Source organism: Aythya fuligula, chromosome 8 (assembly GCF_009819795.1).
Source record: "Aythya fuligula isolate bAytFul2 chromosome 8, bAytFul2.pri, whole genome shotgun sequence".
Taxonomy (NCBI): Eukaryota; Metazoa; Chordata; class Aves; order Anseriformes; family Anatidae; genus Aythya; species Aythya fuligula.
In genome coordinates this window covers 23328472-23351870 of record NC_045566.1, presented here as the reverse complement: position 1 = coordinate 23351870, position 23399 = coordinate 23328472, and the positions used below count along the sequence as shown (strand labels likewise).

Genomic DNA, 23399 nt, shown 5'->3' with positions numbered 1-23399 from the left:
ACAGCACACCATCATTTTTACATTTCACCAGAGAGAAAAATAATTCTCGGGGGTCAAGCAGGGCCACACGCTGCCAGCTCCGGTCTCTGCTGCAGTGGGATCCTTGGAGGAGCACTGAAAAGCTCTGCACTGAGAGCTGCGTGCTGACAAATATTTGGTGTTAGGAAATAAGTCAGCTCATGAGTTTCTGCTGTCAGTTTAAGTGGATGGCAGCATAATGCATTGAGGCATACAGCATTAAGACAACGCTGATAAGCAAGCTGCGAGCTAGACCCGCACTTGAATCCGAGCTCGCTCTCCCTGCTGAAGAATATTTGTCTGCTCGTCTCTGCTGAAAATCCCAGGAGAACAAAGGATCTTTTGAGAGCAACGTTTTAAACCTAAACATGATGCAACATAAAAATTTCCTTAGATAAAAGCCAGAGGAGGATATGAAATGCTCAGAAAGAGACAGATGGGTGCTGCCATCCTTGTTAGGTCTAGGACATACTGGTGTCCTTCCCGTTCACGAGTAACTTTTCTGTGAAGCCTGTGTCTGAACAAGTGCTCTTGTGCTTCCAGTCTCAGCAGCCAACGCGCTCCCAAGGCCGTACCCACCGACAGTGGGGACACGTGCTTCAAACCAGCCCTGCTCAAGCCTGGTCCTTGGAGAAACAAGCTGGGCCACGCATCTGGCTGAGCAGGGAGCCAAGAAGAGCTGTCAAGCAGCAGCCCCACCGAGCTGGGACAGCAGGCAGAGCCAGACCAAGAGGAAAGCCCACTGCTCGCGGCAATTCAAAATGAGAAGCGAACTGTTTGCTTTTATACTCATTTATTCCTGAAAGTGTACAACTAGAATATAAAAATATTCCTTGGTGAAAGCAAAACAGAGAAGGGCAGGAAATGCATGCCAAGTGAAAAACATTTGCATATTCCACTGAAAGGAGCCTCCAGAGACAGAGCTCGGAGACTCCTCAAGCTTGGAAGCCTGGGCCATGCTTCTCCTTTGCAGAAACTTCCCCAGAGCAGATCCATAACTTACCTCCCCGTGACTCATAACTTGGTGGAATTGGTTTCTAGTTTGTTCTCTTTGAGAACCCAATTACTTGAAGTGCATCACAGCAGCAAATGAAAGCAGTGTGCTGCCTTATTTATTATTATGCATTTGTTTTTCCTTATGGTGACTGCATTATAGCTGCCACAAATATGCAAACCAGATGAATTAAAATAGCTCGCTTTCGCAAACATTTCCAATCTCCGAGACTCGGTACTTCACACGTGCTCCAATACCTGGATTTTTTTTTTTGACTAATGAACACTTCTACTTGCTGGAAAATGTTGAATGCAATTAGTACTTCAATCTGCAGCCTCAAAATATGCCGTGTCTGGCAGCTGAGCATTCTGAAAGAGCCCAGTGCTTGGCAGAAGAACTAGAAATCTGAAAGATAAAAGGGAGATTTAAGCACACTCCCACTAAGGCCTGCTGCAGAATTTAATTGGCAAGGTTAGCAATAAAGAGGCTGCAGAGAGAACCACCAAGGTTATGGCACCAGTGCAAGTCACAAAGCAGTAACAAGTTATGATTCCCGGGCTTACAAATTAGAAATCACATTTGGTTCCTCACCTTGCACTCCCCCATACCGAGCTGCACAAATGTGTTCTGATCAAATAAGTCTACTCCTTTGCTCTTCTCAGTCCAGCTTTATCTCTTCAAGGGGAGATACAAATCACTCCGTCCAACCCTTCCGCAATTTCGTCCAGCCTCTGCCTGCACTCCTCCCGCAGCTGCTTCAGCTCTCTCTGCAGGCTGGCCTCTCTCATCTGCAGCTCTCTGATCACCTCTGTAGCACTGACAGCTGGAGCAGGCTCCTTGGATACAGATCTGCTGAAGCCTGTTTTGCTGGCAGAATGCTTGCTTCTATACACCAGCCTGCACAAGCCATGCACTTTATTTTTTTTTGGAGCACAAAGGTTTGAAAGATCCAGCAGTTTCAGTTCCACAGCTTCCTGGATCTTTCTAACAGTAGCAGGAAAGTCCTCTCTCTGTAGATCTTCTGCTCTTGCTTTCACCTGTAGAGAGGGAAAAAAAAAATAAGAGCAAGGTATGTTTCTGTGAAAAACTCACGCCAGGAAACACCACAAAACATCAAGTTTGGATTGGGATGTACCAAGGAGACGGGAGCCAAGCGTACACCCAAGTGCATGGCAGTGCAATCTGAATTAAGCTAACACACGGTTTCCATCAGGTAGCAGCACCAGAGACCAGAAAGCTGCCTGTGGTAATTTGTTTGCAGCTTCACAGTCCAGCAACCCCTCAGCTGATGAGTAATACCCAAGGGCTCTGCACTCGTCCCTCGCGCTGCCGAGTGGGTGGTTTTGCTTCAGAGCAAAACACACGGAGCAAGAAGGGAGATCTAGCGGAGTGACCTTCATCACCGTCGTGCTTTAAGCCACCGTGTTGTCATAACAGATTAATTGCTTCATGACTAACAGCGTTAATTAAGTTTGCAAATGCTTTCTGTACTTGGCAATGCGAAAAAGTAGGAACGACAACCGTAACCTAGAAATTCCTTCGTTCTCGTTATGGGGCCGCAAGTAGTACGATGAAAACAGTGGAGCAGAGACAAAGCAGTACAGGCTGAGAACAAAATGAACACCAGGCAACACAGTTTCTCTGCAGATAGGCCCAATAAAACAAAGCTTTTCTCGTGACAGAATCACCGTCTGGGTAAAAGCAATTGTATACGCTGGGGTTTCTCCAAAGCATTTGATTTAATGTTCTCTAACAATTTGATTTGAAGAACTTGCAAGATGGTAATTGCCTTGCCAATTTTACAAGTGGATTAAACATGAATTCAGTGACTCATCTTCAAACGTAGCTGTCAGTGGGAACACATCCATAAGGAGAGGTACCCTGCGCTGAGGGCCCTCGGGGAAATGGCTCGTGGTCCAACGGCACGGTGTGTCTCATACCATCTCCAGGTGGTGGCTGTGGTCAAGTTTAACAACACCCAGAGATCACAGGGGGAAATCCTGGGTGGGGAAGGGCAGCCTGGCACGTGGCAGTCCACAGAGGGGCCATCCTGGCTCCTTCCCACCCCATAAACATTTCCCATTTTACCTTGTCACAGCTCTTCCAGTGCACTTCTCCATCAGCCGAACCCACACAGCTGGCAGCAGAACAGAAAGACCACGGGGTCTCAAAGCCTTCTGCTGTGGTAGCATAGCCAGCTGCCTAAGCAGCTCAGCAGAAAACCAGCAAGTCTTCAGAAAACAAAAAAACACATGGAAACCAAAGAACGCAATGCAGGTCACTCAATGAGACTCAGCCCAGAAAACAAGCCTTGTAAGACCTGAAGAGCTCCAAATATGCCATTTATGCAGAGACATAACTTGTTTGAGATCCTGGAAGTGAAAGAGGAGGTAGTGAGAGACCAGAGTTTGCCAACAAAGGCACAGGAAGATCAAATGGATGAAAATTTGAGTTAGATACTCAGCTTCAGATTAAGACGTCGTTTCCTACTGTGAGGATAACGAACCATGAAATGCTCCACTGCAGCTCTGTGGGCGAATCCTTCGGCCAAAGCTCAGTGCTGATGCCACCCCTCCTTCCAGCCTCGCAGCTGCTCTGCAGCCCCTTCCTTCCCCGGCCATGGCTGAGGATGAACTTCTCCTGGGCGTTTTCATTCTGCAGATCTGCATTAGGATGTTTGTATCTCACGCGTCAGGGCTCAGACCAGTCCTCTGTAAGGTCAGGGATATTTTGGTATCTCAAACACCAGAAATCACTCAGAGCTGCAATTGCAGCTGAATTCCTCCACTGACACCAACGTAGTGAGGGCTTCGTTCACTTATCCCAAGCCTTTTATCAGAATTATCTTCATCTGTTTGGCAGCCAAGTAATTAATCCTCTCCAGAGTCTTCTGATGTGTTATCCCTCCCTACCCTCAACAAAGATCAAGAAAATCAATCAAGTCAGAAAAGGAGTAGGTTCCTCTGAATTTTTCTCAACATCTTAAAGGCTTTATCAACGCAGAACCATCTGTTAAAGGAGACCTCTGTTGACTGAGGCGTTTGAATAGAGAGCTGTAGCAGAGAGAAGTCTCTCCTTGCCCTTGTTCAAGAGCCAAGGGTCCCTCTTTATCATAATCCCTAAGGAACCCCAGGACACCTCTTGCTGTTGGCAAAACGAATAGCTGCTGACCGATCCTCTAACGACAATTTAGAAGAAACAAAACTGAAAAAATAAATTCAATGTTACCTGGGCTTGCCGCTGCCAATGAATAAATGGCAAGTGAAGTCTGCACAAAGTGGATTTAACACCGGAATCCAGAACGGGGAACATTTCCTCTTACTTACAGAGAACGAAATTACCAAGCAAACAGAGTCCACAAAACATTATTTATTTTTTTTTTGCATTAAACTCAGGCAGAGCACTAGTAGGGCTGTATAAAAGTACTCCTAATGAAACATAGGTTTTCATACCAGCCAAAAATGGAGGATTTTATTACCTATTGTGAAAGCACACAATGGAAGAGCACGCTCCTCTCAGCAGTAAGTGTGCTGAGTTTTAACTCATCATAGGAACAGCTGCGATAGGAATTACTGTAGTGAAGCAGGAGCAGCTGTAAAGACAAGGACAACAACCTAGCTGTAAAGCACTCAGGGAAACAAAAGTATGAGGATGGCACTGCACATGCTGCCTCCTGTAAGCTTCTCTAAGGAGAACCAACGTTTTCTGGGACAGAAAAAATTCTAGATTAATTTGGTAAGAGAAAATTTCAATATAATGGCTATGAAATAAGACAGCAAGTTTTGTAAAGCGCTATTTATATCACAGAAATCTGGAGTTGGGTAACTAGTTCGGTTTATTTTTTGCTCTGCTCTTCCTGGTAAGAGTAAGTTCTGCAACCACATATGTTCACAAATATCCTTGTTGAACAGCTGAAGTCTCTAGAGGTTACCTTCAAGTAATGTTCTTCACTCTTCACATCCTGAAGACTTGTGAAAACACTCGATAACCTCCCTCCTGCATGGTTAATTGATGCTTTTTAACAGCTTGCTATCTCCCATTAGTCAGCACACAATGATTATTCTGTACTGCAAAACAATCTCAGCAGACCACCGCACATTAGGCAAACACACTACAAAAGGTAAGGAGCCTCAGCATTTTGTGCCTGCCCCTCTCTATCTTTTCAGTCTCAATCTAGCAGCTGGAACTTCGACTCCCAATTAGGCTCATGGTGCTGTCTGACAGCTGCTGCGCATCCTCTCCGAATAAATACAACAAGATAATCATCGTTTCCACTGCTACAGGAACCACCTCATCCCAGAGGGACCCTGCATGTTCTGAGAAAAGCCACACCAAACACAGAGGGAATCAGCTGATGGGAAATCCACATCTTCCAATTGGCACACACCCCGCTCTGGAGCGAGTACCGATCCGGTTAGCTCTTCACAACACTTTTGCATGCCTCTAAGTACAACGGAGCAGTTACTTACTTATCATCCTCCTGCTGGTGCCCTCCGACCCTGCCTCACCATGCCAACAACTCTGCTGGGGACAGGAGAGTGGCCACGCTGCCCTGGCTGCTCCTTGATTTCTGGAAGTCTTCCAGAAGGCTACTGCAGGCTTCAAAACATATTAAAAATTAAAAGCTAAAGGAAAAACTACAACAATTTTACAGGAGAAGGCAAAGCACAAGTGGCTTTGTCTTCTCGCAGGGACAGGGCCACAACCAAGGCTGTTTTTCAAAAAAAAAAAAAAAACAACAAAAAACACATACTAAGGCTGAGGTGCAATTGAGGAAAACAGCCAGGCCAAAGCAGAAAAGGGTGAGCCCAACCCACACATTGCCACATCCGCTGGGAAAAGTGAGAAACTAAGAAACAAGGGGCAGGCAGCTCGGTCCCCGCTGCAGCATATTGACTTGTGTGCTGATGCACAGGAGGGACCTCAATCCTGCACGGACACTGTTAGCTCCCCCACCACCACCTTATCTAAAAATTTCTCCTACCTAAGGTAGGTGGCTGGATGAGAAGGACAGCCAGTGGCATCTCAGCTCTTTTCAGCCCCGGGAATCTTCTAGCTTGGAATAAATTTCATAGCGATGGGTTGGTGAGCACTTCTTGGAAAGGGTAACGTGTCTGACACTTTGCACAAGCTGCTTCCCACTTTCTCCGCATGTTCTGAGGTTTTGAGGCCAGAAGAGTACTACCCAGACTCGCCTTCTCTGGATGGTGTATGCATTTGTCATGGGGACAGTCCCAGCCTCCAGCTGCCCGCTTTGTGGGAGATCTGCTCTCACCAACTGCTGACGATGAGCAATCCATTTAGCTCATCCCATCTCCCCTCCAATATCAGCCCTTCCAGCCCTTCCTAATTGCTGTGGTTTCCTCAGCTCCCTCGCATTTGCCTGCACCTCGCTGGTAATGAGCTGCCTGGGGTTTTGTGTCTCATTCTGCATGGCGCGGAAAGATCCCCACGAGGCTGCTCTGCCTCCGAGTTTTAACAGCTTGCTAACAAAAAGTGCAATAAAAATGATGCAAAAAAATTGTTCTTTTTCTGCTAAGCAGCAAGACGGATGGGAACAGACTTAGGGAGAATTTGGCCAAAATGTACAACATCCTAAAATGATCCTACAAGATCTAGAAAACCACATGTAACATTGTTGAAATCATTTCCAGGAACGACCTAACAATAGTGGCAATCTTCCAAACGCTGGATGTCAATAATTCAGCTCGGAAAAACTTCACGTGGCAACCCAGAAGCCTCAAACAGCAAACAAACACTGTGCCCCACTCAGGTACATGCATGAAGGAAGCCACCAGAGCAAGGGATGCAGCAACAAAAGGTCCAAACACCTTTTTCAAGGAAGAGAATAAGGGTGAGAGCATGGGAGCACTTCCATTTTCTGAACACGCTGCTTCAAGGAAGCAGCAGCAAACCAAATTGTGGAGCTCCTTTTGAAGTGGCTGATAAGGACTGGAATCATGTCACTATTTTTAAAACACAATCTCTTCAAATCACTCCAAGAGCACTGCAGAAATGGCTATAACAATGCTATTGTTCCCAAAACAAGCTGCACGAGCCTCCAAACAGCACATTTGCTGCCTCCAGTCCTATCTGACTACTCACCTCTCCCACATTTCTCTTATGAATGGAGAAGACCCTATATGCATATGACACAAAACACAAATTATTCTTCCCACTCAACACAAATAACACGAGATGCGATGCCAGTCCTTGCTAGAAAGCACAGTGCAACCTGCTCCTTTGTGCTCGGAGCCACAAGGAACGAACAAAAAAACTCAGATCTTGTCTTTTGGGGTTGGGCAGGGAAAGGAAATTAGGAAATATGAATGGATGAGATATCCACACCATTAAGTCACACTGCCTCTGCTATCGGGGGCGTAATCGCCCAACCCCTTTCATCAACTCATCCAGTTCCTCCGAAAACACCAAACAGCAGCCAACTCGCAGGATATTTATTCCCAAAGGAAGCACGCTTCAGAGCTTTACTTTAAAGCTATCATATCCACAACAGCCCCCTGTATTTGAGGAGCTGAAAAGGGTGACGTGGAATATTACATGCTGGGAATTACTTGGTTATTTAGGGGAAAATAGAAAATATTTTGCAGGAATAGGAAAGGGCTGCCAGGCCAGCTGGTGCACTCACCTGGCTGGCTCTGAGCTGCTCCCCAGGGCATGGCAACATCCCAAGCATGGCACTGGGAGGCATTCCCCCAGCTACAGGAGCTGCCCTCCGAGCTCTCCATCTCCACGTGTACCGAGCAGACTCAGCCAGCAGGCAAGCATCACTTACAGATACAGATCTATGAGTAAAAAATGAAAGCGGGATAACGATGGAGATACGGGCATCGCTCAGAGACTGCCGTCGGGGATGCTGTGCAGAAATCCTGACAGCCGAGTGCTGGAAAACAGGCAGAGCAAAACAAGGCTGGTTTCGAAGTTTGCAGACTTATCCCTATCAGCCCAGCGGCTGAACCTTGCGAACACTTGTCTTCATAACGACTAAAATAACACAGCTTATAAACGATCATTATTTATATATACCCTTTGCTCTGTCTCAGGGTTTATCCCACCACCACCTCCTCCAAGAAAAGCCTTGCAGAACTGCTGACAGTCTATCTGGGATACAGGGAGCACGATAGAGAAGGATTTGCAGATTACTTTTAAGAAAGCCCTCTCTGCCTGCATGGAAAAAACAGCACCAAGTGCAAAAGGAAAGAGAACAAAAGGAAGTAATAAGCAAAAGGATCAAAAACATAGCAGGGGAAAGAGCAGAGTCCACTCTAAGCATAGCAGAAGGACCTGTAAGTATTAAATAAAAGAAGAATACAATAAAACCTGTTGCAGGGATCCCAGAATTCCCACCCACCACCTTTCTGTGTGCCTGTACAAGAATGCACTGACTATGGAAATACACTTTCTGCACCTTACTGCACACACAGGAACAGAGAAGTGCTGAAAACACCCACCACTGTCCGTCTGGGGAAGCAGATGCTCAAGCAGAGTTCACCCCAAACTTCGTCAGAGATGAGCAGGAACTGAACAAACCACGAGCACTGCTCTCCACGTCTGTGTGGCTGTTTTCTGTACAGAACAGACAGTCATAACCCAAACACTGTGCATCTCTAAAGGCATAAAAGGGAATCCTTTTTCACACATAAGTGGGGTCAGGGCTTCACATTTCTTTAACAATGAACAAATAAAAAAAATTGACTAGCCTAACTGTTTTGTTAAGTCATACTTCAGTGTATGATAAATGCTTTCCTTCCATAGCAGGGGGAGACAGGACACGCCACGACACAGCCCTGTGAAATTCAAACACTTGCTGAGCAGCATCTTCCAAAAAAAAAATCAGACCCCCAGTGTTCAGAAAAGTATCTAAAGGCACTTGCTGCTTATACAGAAAGCCACGAATAAAGTAACAGCAAGTCTCTGCAATCAGCTCTTCTGGAAGCACTACAACACTGAGGTATTTTTTAGAGTAAAACACCTGCTTCCTTATTCTAATTTCCAATTCATGTCCTCTAATAACTTGCCCAAATGTCATTTCAAGCCACTATGAAAGCTATAGAGTTAGCACTGCAGCTCTGTAAACTTGTCTCATTGAATGAAGCTTCTTTGCTAGAAGCTTTCAAGGTTTTTAATTTTCTGCAGCAGTTTCTGCAACCTGAGAGAGTAACCAGTTAAAAACCCTGGAAACCATCATTTCCTATTTTAACAGCTGAACATTTCCTACAATGTCCTGCCTAAATGAGGTTTCTTTCTTCTTGTGTGATCCTTGATTGTACACAGAGAGATTTGATGTTCGTCTGAAATAGCCCATTTAATAGCAACACACACATGCATTTAGAGATTTAAAGCCAAAATGAACTGCTTAAGTAGTCTAACCTTCTGCACAGCACAGGCTGCAGTATTTCACCTAGTAATTTCTACATTTTGGTAAGCTACAGGGTCTCTTCTAGAAACAAACTTTTTTTTTTTTTTAAACACAAGCTCCAGTTGATCAAAACCCTACCCTATCGCAGTGTTATTTCAGCAGTAAGATGTATTTATGGTTTAAAATGTCCGTCTTTTTGCTAAGTTCTGCCTCAGCCACTGCGTCTTGTTATGCCATTTTCCACCTAAAAAAAGACTTCTACTTTCCAAGCGCCACTTCTGTCTAGGAACTTACACAACATGGTCCAGCAATACCTTCGCCTTGGTTCAGTTACACTTCTCTAACCTCTCACCTAGAAGCACCAACTATCGTTTTCTAATTGTGATGGTGGTGTAAGTGGGACCATCACGTTTCGTTAAGCCCTGAATTGTGATCCGTACCTTATTCATCAGTAGCAGATAGTAAAAGTTACCAATAATCTATATGATAGATAATAATCTATCAATAATCTTTTCCGTGACCCCACTACCTTCTGTTTCACGAGCCACAAAACATAGTCTGCATATATCCAATACCTGAAACAGTAAGCAGATCAAACTGGTTCAAGGTACATACGTGGGTATTTCTTACTGAAAACTCAAAGCTCTGGCTTATCAAATAGCTAATAGCTGCAGCAAAATTTCACTTTAGTATAATTACTGACTTTTAACAGTCAAATTCAGCAAGAGGAAAAACCTTAGGCCTTTGGAGTTGATGAAGAATAAACTGATATGAAAGTAATATTAATGGGTGTGTTATTTCTACTATAAACTCTGAAGACATTTCTGAAGGGTTGTAAAGCTGAGCTACAGCAACTGACAGAATATGTAATTATACAAGCAGCTGCATTCCAAATTTTGCCCGGATTTGCAATTTCCTGCAATTAGAGAGGAATGTATACATCTCCATCTTATGCATTTTAAGCAAGACACTCACTATTCAAATGTTAGCTGCCAGGCACACCTATTGTCATTTCAAACCAAAACGACAGGGAAGCCACGGAGAGGCAATACACCTACTTTATCTAGCAAGAGAAGGCCAGCTTTTAATCGGGGGAGGAGTTCTCCGAGGAGAAACTAAAAATATAATGCTAATATCAGAAACACACAGAGCTGCAACCAACGAGAACAGCTACAGCAGCCTGGCCAAGCACCGCTGCTGCGTGGGATCCACGCTGTTCTCCAGTGGAAAGCTTGAGGACGGCGAGGAAGCACAGTAAAAAATATTTAAGAGCTCATTAGAGCACCAGAGAGAGATCATTTGGTGCAGAGGAGTAACCTGACCTCGCAGGGATGCACACCTCACTTCTGTCATCGTTTTTGTCTTTCTCCCCCAAAACAGACTATCAAGTCGGTCTGCATTTGGCATCATGTATTAAAATACCACATTGATAGGAGTCAGGAAAATCAGTCAAGCTTAAGATGAAGGAAAAGGATAAAGGATTAAGAAAACAGGAAAGGAACGGCAGTAAGATTTTCCATTGTCTTTACCAGAAAATGCAAAGTAAACCTGCAAATACCAGTGCGAAACACAAAAGTGCAGGACTGATAAGAACACTGCCTGTTTGCTGAGCCCATGAATATCTATCGCACAGGAAGAGGGAAAGGGAAATTAATCCTCTTAGGCCCAAAAGCAACCAAACTCTGTGGCTGCTGTGAACTGTGCCCAAGGACTGCGGGGGCTGCAGTGGGGTGGGATTGTTAAAGGACACACCAGAGGCGAGCAGAAAGGGAGCTACTGCTGAAAACCTCCAGATACACACCTCTCACCACAGCACCACAAAGAAGTTTCCTGCCTTGCAGATATTTTCTGAAATCTCTGTTCCTTGGTTTTAGCATGAGCTGTTTGCATTCCCAGCGTTTAGCTTTTGAGGAGTATTGAACTCAAAAAAGAAAAAAAACAGATGGGGATCAAAAACGTAATGTGATTATTTGGAGCGACGCTGTTGGCAGAACCAGCCAGGAACAAATCCCAAAACAGTAGCTGGACTTCAGAGAAATCAGCAATCTCTGCATCACCTCTGCGCTGCTAAAAAGATCCCAGCATGAAAAGAGGAGACAAAGCATGGACACAAACACGTAACAAGACTGCCAAAATCACCGTACTCTAGAGCCAGAGAGCATCTAAACCTCTTCAGCTACTTCTCGAGATGGTGTGTAAGCCCACCAGAAGGCAGGCATCCCACCATCCACTACAGACCCACTGCTCTTGGGAAGGTGGCAGGGCTCCAGGCAGGAGCATCAAACTTGCACGTTCTTTACCAGTGATTACAGGGAGATGCAGTTCAGGCTTGTGAAAATCTCATACGGCACATCCTAAAATGCAAGGGGGACGAGAGATAAATGCAAAGGGAACAAGAGATAGACACCTATTTCATTCTACTAACTACAATAATAAAAAAAAAATACAGTCTAACAGACCAGCCTTTTATAATGAATGAGTCTTTTATAATGCATTTCTTTTTAATTAGTTTCATCTTTACATGTTAAATCTTTGCATTCATCTAAAGAACCACCCAAATTAATGCTGTAAAATACACATCCTGAAAATACTCGAAAAGCACAGAACATCAGCTTCGGTCTGCTAGATTAGATTTAGGCACTCGCAAGAAGACTGCGGTGCTACTTTGAAAAAGACACTGACAACGACAAATTACTAAAGAAGGAGGCAGACAAGTATTGCTTCACGTAATAAATTGCTCACTTATTTTTCAATTTGTTCTTCCAAATTTTTATCTTGGGCAGCAGAGACAAACAGTGACGCCGTGAGATACCATCTCAGATCTAAGCGACACGGAGGGCCCCACTTCGCTGTAAGCACAGCTCTATCACTCTGAGCAACGTGAAAGTGGGCACTTCAGAAACCAAAGTGCTGCTTGTGGCTGGCACTTCTCTATATTATCCTGCTCTGGGACGCGAAGCTGAAAAGTCAAGCAATGCAGCACCTGTATACACAGCCCAAAAGAGGAATGTTTATACAAACCACTCCTCAAATAGACCGATGAGAGTAAGGTATTATCACCTGGTAATTCAGATTTTTGGAAAATGGTCTTTCTTATGGAAAAAAACTACATGGAAAATCAAAAAATAAGCAGTTTCTTCAAAGCAGTAAAATTCCAGTTAGTTCAAACCAGTTCAATTTCAGTTTCCTTGCCACCTCTGAGCGCTTTGAGTGACCGCTGCAGAACATCCAACAGCACCCAGCCCTGTGGCTCTCTCCCTGCTTTTTGGGGAACCAGGAGCTGTGCATCTGCCAAAGGTCACTGCAGCAACCCAGCCCAAACACAGCCATGGCATGAGACAAATGAACAGTAACCCTCAGGTGGAGATTTGTCAAAAATAAAACATTTTCAGAGTTTCAATAAAAAAGCAGATGTTTTTGAAAACCACTACTCAAAAAATTTAACCAGCCAAAGCAGTTTCTCTGACAGCTTTGGTGGTGAATTAGCAGCTGTAGTGGATGCGAGGCTGCTTGAACAGCCATCGTGGCTCTGGCAGAAGTTAAAGGCTGAGCCCCGCAGCGAGCCTGCAAAGGGAAAAATCCCACAGCTCTCATTTTGGAGAGAGACGATAAGATGAAGAGTTAAAAGTTGTGAGTTGTGAGCTCAGCAGTGTACTGTTGCCTTATTTAGATGCATTTCTGTCCGGGAAGAAGAGATCTGACAATATTAAATTACGGATTTACTTTTATGTCAGTTCTTCTACAAGCACAAGGGACAAAGAATCTGAAATGAGTTGGATATTTTTTTCTCTTATGATCAAGCACCCTCGACTTCAGGGCAGACAGCTGAGAGGAAAAGGCCAAGGTTTTAAGCAAACGGAAAACTTTGGAGTTAAAGCTTTGAATGCACGAATACAAGCAGTCTCTTTCCCAAAAGCACCAAGCTCTTATCAGCTCACCCCAAAACCAAGCAGTACTGTGGAATACGCAAAATGCTCGCAGCTCCTGCTGGCAGAGGAAGAACTCATCCCAACAGGCAGCCCTGTGCTGTAAAAAGCAAGCCAGATACCCTCCAGAAGTTACTGCCCCAAAAAATACACTTGCAAAGGTTCAGTAAAGCTCCCTAATAGTGTTTCAGGTAGAACTGCTCTAAAAGACAGCAGCCAGCTGTGGTGTCTAACACAGTCTCTGCCTGCCAGGAACATCCCGATGATGCTGGCCTTGTGGAAGAAGATGTACGTCCCAGGGGCTCACCACCTGCAGGACAGCCTTGGCTCCAGAAATCCAGCAGCTCTGTGGTCACAGGTGCCTCAAATTCCCACCCACCAGCCTCCAAGCTTTTTTGGCCATGTTTTATGTATGCCTTTAACTGTGAAAACATAAGTATACACTTATTTCCCTAAAAATGCACTAAAACATTTACAGTGGCTACAAAACGTGTTTTCTCATTGGATTTTTTTTTTTTTTTTTTTACAGTTTATTGTTAAATAAGGCTCATCTAAAATTTATTGGAGTATAATTCTTCAGCTGCATTTACTACATGTTTCATTGCCTTGGTCAGTATCCAATATCTTGGTAAATAATGCAAGTAAAATATTAACACTGGTTATCGATTATGCCCTAACCGATCCTGTCACCTGAGCAAACATTCTGCATTTTGGCAACGAAAGGAAAAACTGCATCTTTCGGGAAGCAAGAAAAAATAATATTCCACCCACACTTAGTTCAAACCCCGGAGTTCTGCGCACAAAACAGGAGACAGCACTCTAGTTTTTAATGTTTCTCTCTTCCCTATGGAGCTGGAGTCTTTCAGAATACATAAGCCCCATGAAAAATGTCAGGCTGGATAATTTATTTTCAGTTAGAGAGTTTTTGTGTGTGTTTGAAATCAGTTTGCTGATTTAGCAACTGGTAGATAGAGTCTCTCTCACAGTTCAGCACTCATTCAGCAATCTGCAGAGCAAGTTACATCTGCAAACAAAGAGTATTTATCTTTTTCATCTGTTTGTATGCTGCAAGCTGAGCATTGACTATTCAAGTCCGACCAACCTGCTGAAGTCCTCAGAAGAGAGCAAGATTCTTTCAAAAACCTCCCAGCTCTGCTCATCTGCAGTAACTTTCCACGTGCTTTTACACGCTAGACTTAAGCCGGGCTAACGAGGGGCTGCAGGTCTAATGCAAACATTAGATCTGGCTGTTAAGAGGAGGAATGATGCACAGAGATGGCTTCATTCCTCCCTCCAACGCAGGGATGAGCACACTGCCCTCCAGGAGCAATCGCCTGAGTCTTCACTACAGCCTCCACGGGCACTTACCAAAAGCAAGCAGTCTCTCCCAGTGTGAATACTGATAAAAAGCTGACAAATAAACCAGCACAGCAACAAAAAAACGAAGGCAGACATGAACATCTTACTTCCTACTGCTTACAGCAGGTCCACACTTTCTAATAACCTAAATCTGCTAATACCGCAGCAGTTCCATCAGCAGCAAATGTAATCCTACATTTAACTGGATACAAACTACACATAAAAGCCATTAGCCTTGTCCCTCCTTGCCATCCTCCCGTCCACATCCTCCACTGCTCCCTCTGATGATCTCCCTGGGTTGCCTCCCCCTACCCGGGCATCTGGGCCCAGCCAACCATGCACTTCCAAAAGCTGCTCTTGTGGCCCTGCTAGTTCTTCAATTTCTTTTTGCATGAAAAGCTCCACTGACAGCTGCTCGGTGCTCCAGATGGAGGTTTTCAAATACAAAGTAGAACACAGAAATAGTGGGACCAGGGCAGGGAGCATGCGGACTGCAGAAACACGCTGATGCTCCGAACCGTTCCCCACCACTCCTTCCCCTCCCACACCCCAGGCCCCCTGGATAACTACTAACTGCTCGCTGCACTAATATCTTCATATTAACACGGAGCCTGGAGAACTAGAACAAACAGTAGAAAATGAAACGCGAACAATTTGCTTTATAAAAAAGTTTGTGTAGGCAGCTCAAATCCCACTGCTGCCCCTGGGCACAGTCACACAGGGCAGAAAGTGGTATTGCATATTTCCCTCGCCCCCAGCACACATGCTTTGATTTTCACACAGGTTAGCAGTCTGACCAGGCAGCAGCTGCTCGGGGACCCACAGCTCCTCCCGTGACATCTCTGCTCTCCGTGGGCCAAGCACACCAGCACGGGCACCGCTGTTTCTGGAGAGGACTCAGATGCAGAGGGAGCACGTTCCAGCTGAGGTTAATGGCTCAAACTCTTTCCCAGCCATGCTTCACAGATGCACACATGAGCAAGTGCCATCCCATCGTATCACCAGCTGAAAGGAGTCTGGCTTGTTTTTAAACCCGAGAGAACACAGATCCCAAGTTATCATGTCCCAAGCTTCAACAGAAGCTCAGCAGCAGGTGAGCATTTATGTGATTAAAACTGAAGAGATCATCATTTGGAGTCAAATAATCTGCATCCCAGCTGATGGATGCTGGATGTTTAACACAGCCTGAAATCAAGCTCTCCCTCAAAGAGAATAGATATTAATATTTAGAAAGGGAAAAAAAAAAAAAAAAAAAAAGATCTGTTTTGAAATTAGGAGATTTCATCTTTCGAAATGAGGAATTTCATATTTCATTTAAGTTTGTTTCAAAGCAGAGAAACCTTTTTAAAGCTTAACCATTTCACTCAACTTTTTGATCTTCTACCAATCACTGTCACATCACTGAAAAAAAACTGATTGCTTACCTAGGGCTGAATGGAAAGGAACAGAGATAAGAACAAGAAAGCCCCATATTCAGATCACACCTCTGCTGGTACAGGTATGTCATATGCCTCTTCTCCTCCAAGATACCAAACACATTACTGCCTGCAGATGGATATCAGTTAAAATGTCATATTAATCAGAGTTTCACAAATCACCCAAATCCCACAGCAACATTCAGTTATCTTCAATGTCACTGAAAGGGGAAATGGTTTCAGGGTCATTCCAAGCACATAACCAAAAAAAAAAAAAAAAGCTGCGGGCAGGGAGAAAAACAAAACCTTCCTAGGGAAAATAGCCTATTTAATTTTTAAAAGATTAAAGATTGATAGCTTCCACTACTAGAATCACAGTGTACAAAATATCAATCTTGCAAGAAATAGATACATTGCCCTGATACCATATCCTGAATAACAAACAGTTATGCTTAGTGCTGCAAGCCACGCATCGTGGCATAACGTTGACGTTATCACACCTGAAATACCTCTACCTAGTCCTAAATCAATCGATCAATCACAGGTTCAGGTTTCAAGCCTAATCCAGTCTTAGAGCAGGTCCAACTCCTCTCCATCCATCCCTAATCCCTAACAGGTGTTTGTGTAGCCTGGTTTGTATAGGGCTTAAGGATGGACACCACACCAGGAGGTGGTACTCGCCAGGTAACATCCTCTAATGTTTCTCTGCCTTGGGCACTGGGAATTTTTTCCCCAGCATGTAATGAGAACGCATTGTAATTTAAGCATGTTCTTGTCCCATTCGCAGAGGGCATGGGAAAAGAAAAAAACAACTTTTTTCTCCATAGAAACTTCATATTTTGATACTGATTCATATCTCACCTTGGTCTTCCCATCTTTAACATCAAGACCCTCAAAAACCTGTGTGTTCCACACTTAAGACAATCGTCACTTTTCTCGTTTGGACTCTCCCCACTTGGTCTTCCCTGAAAAACTGGATATAAAGTAAGAACAACTGTACCTTGTTTCACCAAAGCTCTTTCTAACCCAGCACCCTGTCTCTAACAGTGTTGAACAGCAACTAGCTAGGGGAGAAGTTTAGGACTAGACAAATACATGTATATAACAATACTGGAAGACACAACTTCCTAAAATCTAATGGTCTGTAGCTGACATACTTCCCTGCCTAGAGAACATTTTTCGTATTTATCACTAACGATGAATTTTTTCCTTCATAAATTTATCCAGTCGTTCCCTTTTGGTTCACTCATGAGAACAGAGGGGCAGCAGAAGAACAGCACAATTGTTTCCACCTGCTCTGATGCCATACACCCCTGTTCTCTGCCTCCCCTTCCAGTGCAAGGAGCCCTAACCTAGCCAAATGTTCCTTGCACAGAAACCCTTTCACACGTGGTCATCACCCCTCCCCATCCCTGGGCCTTTTCGGTTCAACCACACCTCTCTTTCAGCTCAGACAGCAGCCAGAACTGCACGCAGCGTTGCGGGAACAGATTGAATATTTTAAGTTCCTCTTTCTGCTGCTTTCTTTACGATTCTTAGGATTCAATTTGCTATTTTCACCACTGACATTTCCGCAGAACTATCGTTATAACCCCAAGAGCTCATTCACATGCCACGACAGCCAGATCACATAAACACACATATAAAAATTACGATTCCCCCTTTAGATGCATTTTTGTCACATTTATCTCCCATCCGATTTTTATCTGACATTTTACCGCTTCATTACTCGGTACCACGAGGGCCCTTGGCGATCCTTCCCTGTCGTCCTTCATGTGTGCTCCCAGTGATTTAGCCTCATCTCCCAGCTCGAGCATCTCGCTCGTCACCTCCTTTCCCAGACCACACACACGGAGCAGCACGGGCTCACAAGGTCCCGCTGGAAACTGCCTCTGCAGGCTGATCAGACGCCTCCTCTCTGCTGGCTGCTCAAGGGTAAGAGGAAAGGCATTCACAGGAGCAGTTTATTCTTGCTGAGAATCTGAGTTTATCAAATGTCATTTGAAAATGCAGTAAACGACATCAATCCAGCCTCCTTTGCCCACGTGCTCACTGGTCCCTCCAAGAGCTCCAACAGCTTTCAGATTCACGATTCCTCTCCTCAGAAACCGTGCTGGCTGTTCCCCAGAACATCACATTTAATCACATGCCCTCAATTCTGCTCTTCAGAGCAGTTTCCACTCAATTGCCTGGCACAGACACCCGGTGTACCAGTAACAATGGATGGAATTACCCTGTAGATTATCACGGTTTTCGTGAAGTCAAACGCAGTGGGCACAACAGCTATAATAAACTGTACTGTCCCTCATATGGGCACGATTGTGAGAAACAAGGTAATTTCCAGATGCCTCGATGTTGCAAGATAGAAAGAGAGAGATAATGACTGCTTTAACAACTGCAATAGCTTCTGTTAGACTGAAAAAAGAACACCAAAGGTAAGATTTGATAAGCTTATTTCTCCAGGGAGGAGACTGAAGGGGGCAAAATTGATAGAGGAGCCTGCATTCAGCGAGCATCCTGACTGCAGGGGGAGAAAAGACAGAAAGCAACACATAAGCAGCTTCATCGATAGGAGGAAGGGCTGATATGAGGAGGATTGATAGAGGGCTGTCTGACCTCCAGGCTTTCCAAAATGCTGCCACGTAGCATTACGAAATGATTCTGTTCCAGGGGATGTAGAAGCAGAAGCACCTGTGATAAACCATCCCCTTAACAACCTAGCAAGATACACCCCGTTTGGTTCCCACAGTTCTATACTCGAATGACACTCACTGAATCTCAGGAATGCTGGAACGTGACTGGCCAAATCCAATCAAAGCATCACAGTACAATGGAGAATTCATCAGCTAACCTTTTTGGACTTCAGTTCCCAATCTGAACATAAAAAGTTTGTGTGATTTTTACATAATATTTAACAGGACGTGTATTGTTATATATAACAGGAGTCAGAGCATATCTTGCTTTGGAAATCAGATATTGGAAACTTTACCTTTAGAATTCAAAGTCTGAGACATCCTGCAACATTCATCTCCACTTTGCCACACAAACAACTAAATGGGACCACACCAGGAACCTGCCTGGGTCCAGTACCCCATCACTGACAGTGACTGACAGTAACTGCCTAGAGATGACTACAAGACCAAAGCAAGTATATGTAGGTACTTCAGAATATTCTCCAGCCTGCAATGATCTGTATTCTGCAGCTCCCTAAGCTTGTAATTCACATTTGTATATTTGATAGGTTTTGATGGATTTCTTCTTTCAAGAACGTGTCCAACAGATTTTGAACCCATGTACGCTGCTTGCATCCCCAGTGCCCTGTGGGAAGAATTCCTCACACCAAGTGAAGCAGCAGTTTCTTTTACTCATCTCTATCCAACTGATCCCATTTACTTCCCTCTTATAGGGGAAGAGAGATCAGCTCTTCTCCATGCACTTTTCCCTCGCAAGACCCTGACCCTTCCTGAGCAAACACCTCCTGATCTGACACAACCTGCTACTTTTCATTGCCAGCTGATCTGTAACCCCATCTACCTATGCTTCAATCAAAAATTAAAAAAAAAAAAAAAAAACGCTTGAGTTAATACAGATAAAAAACAATGACAGTTTTGTTACTGTTCTACATGACCCAACTGTTCCTTTTGCTTCTTTTTCATCCACTGGTTTCATGGATTCCCTAGCATCCTTCTTTCCTGTTTATGCCTAAAAAATATTATTAGCTTCTATGCTTGCATCTCCATCAGATCTTCTCATCATGCCAGCTTGTTAATATTCAGATTCACCTTCTATATCTACATTAACTGGTGCTTCCCAGTGCCCCCTACCCCAGCCCTCTGCCAGCAAATACCACGTACACTTCCTTCGTATCACCTGCTTTCCTCCGCAGCAAGCCTCCCACAGCCAGTCTGTTCTTGCACCAAATCTTGTACTCAGTTCCTTCTCTCACTTCACAGGTTTCAAACCCTTCTTATTCCTTCCCCCATCAGACATTTCAAAGACTACTAGCGCAGTGAAAGATGACAAGCTCTGGCCTCTCCCATCCTCCTTTCCCTCTGAACACCTACCTCTTAATTTTCTCACTCTAACCATTACTGACGCTTTCAACTTCTGCCTCTGTCCCCTCCAGGGGCTGCCACAACTTCCTCCTCTTCTCTTCTCCCTCTGTCCTCTGTAACCTCTATCCTTTGATGCCATCCCTTCCAAATGCAAGAACGCTTACTTTGTTTCAGCACGCTGCCTCTCTGGGACGGATGCCTACTTTGTGTTTGAAAGAGCACCTGGCATGCTGTGGGCATAAACAGACAACTTACTGTAGATCTGCAGCAAGGCTGACACAGAGCAGCAACAGGGAGGCTGCCCTGGGATGGGATGCAGCAAGAGAGCTGATAAAAACAGGATCTGAAAAGTCATTAACGATCACAAATACCACCTGAAACCTTACCTTCTCCTCCCATGCCGACCTTCGGTGAGTTACAAGCTCGTGTAGCTGGTCGCGGAGAGCCATCAGATCTCTGGATAATTTGTTGATTTGCCCAGTCAGGCTGTCAGCCCAGGGGCAGCACGAGGTCACCTTTGGCAGGCTGCTTTTCTCTATGTGAGCATCCTGTGGCTTGCACATATTTCCCTCTTCAGCCATATTATCTAACACAGTTTCCTAAAGGAAAAACAATAAAAGTTACTTTTCAGCAGGAGCTAAAATGCTTCCCCCCCCCCTTCCCAGTAATCCACAGCTAGGAATTTACTGCTGCCATCTCAGGATATGGTTGCTCCACAATTTCACAGCTATTTTAAGAGAACCTCCTTAGTTCAATCTAATGTACTTGTAAGTTAACAGAAAACTTATGTTGCTAACCCGGCTTATTTTAGAAAGCACTGCATGCTGTGAGCTACTCTCCACTGCTATTACTAAGGCATGAAGTAACACTTCGGGAACAGAGATCATCAATACTGCAGTAGTTCCAGATACACCCTTTCCTCTCAAACTCTGACGTTGGATGCATTTCTGTAAGAAAGCAATGACCAGGACAGAGGGAAGTGCTCACACTGCTCAGGACAGTGCCACTGGCTACGTGGCACAGTAAGCTGCAGCACCCACAGGCCCACCAGTGTCCGTGTACAGCTCCAAGCCAAGGAACCCCAAGAGATCTCTGCTCCAGGCTGTCTTCAGAAATGGCAACCCTTATTTGAAATACTCAGAAAAAAATTATTAAGTTCAGAGTCCTTGAAATACATGCACCTGCACAATGTAGCACACAAATTAGAATGCAGTCCTCAAGCCATGACGGGATAACTAAAGGACCAAGCCTCATCACTCAGAATTAAACACTTATTTCCATTTTGTTACCAAGACAACATCAAGTAGGAGAGGTCATAATCTCTTTTAAGGACATTATTAGCATTCAAAATTATCTTTCAAAAGTGGAGAAGTGACCTAAAAACAGTAAGAGGAAATTCAGCAGTTGAGCAGCATGGTCAACATGCGAGCAAGGGAAAAACAAATGCATAATTACTGACTCAGCAGCAACACTGCTGAAAGAGATGTCAAAAATCAGACAGAAGTCACTAACGTAATTCTGATAAAGCCAAGTACCATTTCAGAGAGTATAATCATGAACCTTTGTGATAGACGAGCTGACCGCAATACTGATGTACAGGTGACATGCCTGGAGTTAAGCACAGACAAATGGGACAGAAAAACCCATGTGGGAGCAGCAACCACCACCCAAATTTGAAGGAATGGCCCACAGAGACGTTATGAAAACCAATGTTTAGCCTAGAAACTAACAGTCTTCTCTCTATATAACGTTGTTGTAAAGAGGATGGGACTTTTCTCTGCAGGCAGATTCAAAACTTTGGCTTAATCCATAGCCAGGGGGTTTGGGGCTGATATGAGAAAACTCTGCAATACAGCTAAGAATGGCAAAAGACACCCTGCAAAACCTCCTTTCTAAGAGAACATCAGCACTGCAAATTGTCCCCAGCTGGACTGGAGGAGCAGCCTGTGATAACATGTCTGGACACTGACAGCCTTAACAAAGTGCACAGCAATAACACTAAACTTTTTTTCCTCCTCTCTTTAATTTGAAATTCATTTAATGACAGAATTTTAAAGTAAAACTACTGCAGTCGCTCCAGTTGCTGTAGTGAAGCCATACTCTGCCCTAAGACAACTGTTTTGTCTTGTTTTAAATGTTACATTTAAGAGCCACCATACTCGCCCTTTTAAGTCAGGGTGCTGTGCCACAGCCCATCAGTGGAAGCAGCAGCTGAAGGCTCCCCACACAAAGTCACGGGGTGGTAATGAAGTCCCTTGCTGCCTTCATGGAGTCTGTTTCATCTCCTTCTGCCTGACTCTGCATCCAGCGGAGGACACGCGACTGCACAGAAGAGAACGGATAGCAGAACAGCAAAGAATATGAAGAAAGAAAACACAGAAAACAGGGGAAAGCTGGAGGGAAGGTCATCAGGACAGCAATGGAGAGCAGAGCCATACCCCAATTCAGGGACGAGCTAAGCATGATGCAGAGCCACACATCCCCAAGTGCATTCAAAGCCGTCTTTTTTACACACATTTACACCAGAAAACAGCAAACTGAAATATAATTGAAGCTTTCAGAAAATTTCATTAATGGGGACTGATCATGAATTCTTGGTGGCTGAAATTATTTATGATCTCCCGAGGCTGACTGCAGTGCATTAACTTAAAAGCAAATTGGTCCACTTCCTAAAATGAGGAGGTAAGGAAGGGGCTGTGCTTTCAAGCAGCAGGAACCTTCATGATCTCATACTTCATGCTGAGCATAGCAGCAGGTACACTTGAGGTTAAAAACGAAAACCCAGTCCTCCCTTTTCTATTTTACCTCTAATTTTCTTGAGTTCTCCATTTCTGCTCCGCATCTGAAGTTAAAACCCTTACGTTCCCCAAAAAAGAATTAAAATCTTTCTTTTCTGGTATCTAAAAAACTGGTTCTATGTGTTTTGGTAACAACTAAAAGCAACTAATTTCAGACTTTAAAGTTAGTGAGAAAATATCATTAACAGCAGGCTTCAGATAACTGGCTAGCATCTATATTTAGCAGTAATGTCTGGTTTATCAAATCCGAAAAGTTGTGATGTTTCTTTTTTTAAATAATAATGTTTATTTCATCTGACAACCCAGAACTAAGACAGTATGGAAGAAAAATTCTCTTGACAGCTTGCTGCACTTGTTTAAAAAAAGAGAACCAAGCATGAAAAGATGTGGAGATACTAAATAGTTGTTTTCCTACAGAACCGTGCAACTTTAGCTGCTGAATCAGGCAAAGATAAGT

General features: G+C 44.2%; 1 protein-coding gene across 1 annotated transcript in view; it reads right to left on the bottom strand.

The window, feature by feature from the left end:
• Positions 1 to 794: 794 nt before the first annotated feature.
• The window catches only part of TEDC1 (tubulin epsilon and delta complex 1), a 68533-nt gene continuing 45928 nt past the window's right edge, over positions 795 to 23399 (bottom strand). Inside the window, exons 7-8 of the mRNA XM_032192662.1 lie at positions 20531 to 20743; positions 795 to 2049 (exon numbers count right to left, since the gene is read on the bottom strand). Coding sequence (XP_032048553.1) covers positions 1690 to 2049; positions 20531 to 20743 — 573 coding nt within the window. The 3' untranslated portion in view covers positions 795 to 1689. The remainder of the gene's footprint in view (positions 2050 to 20530; positions 20744 to 23399) is intronic.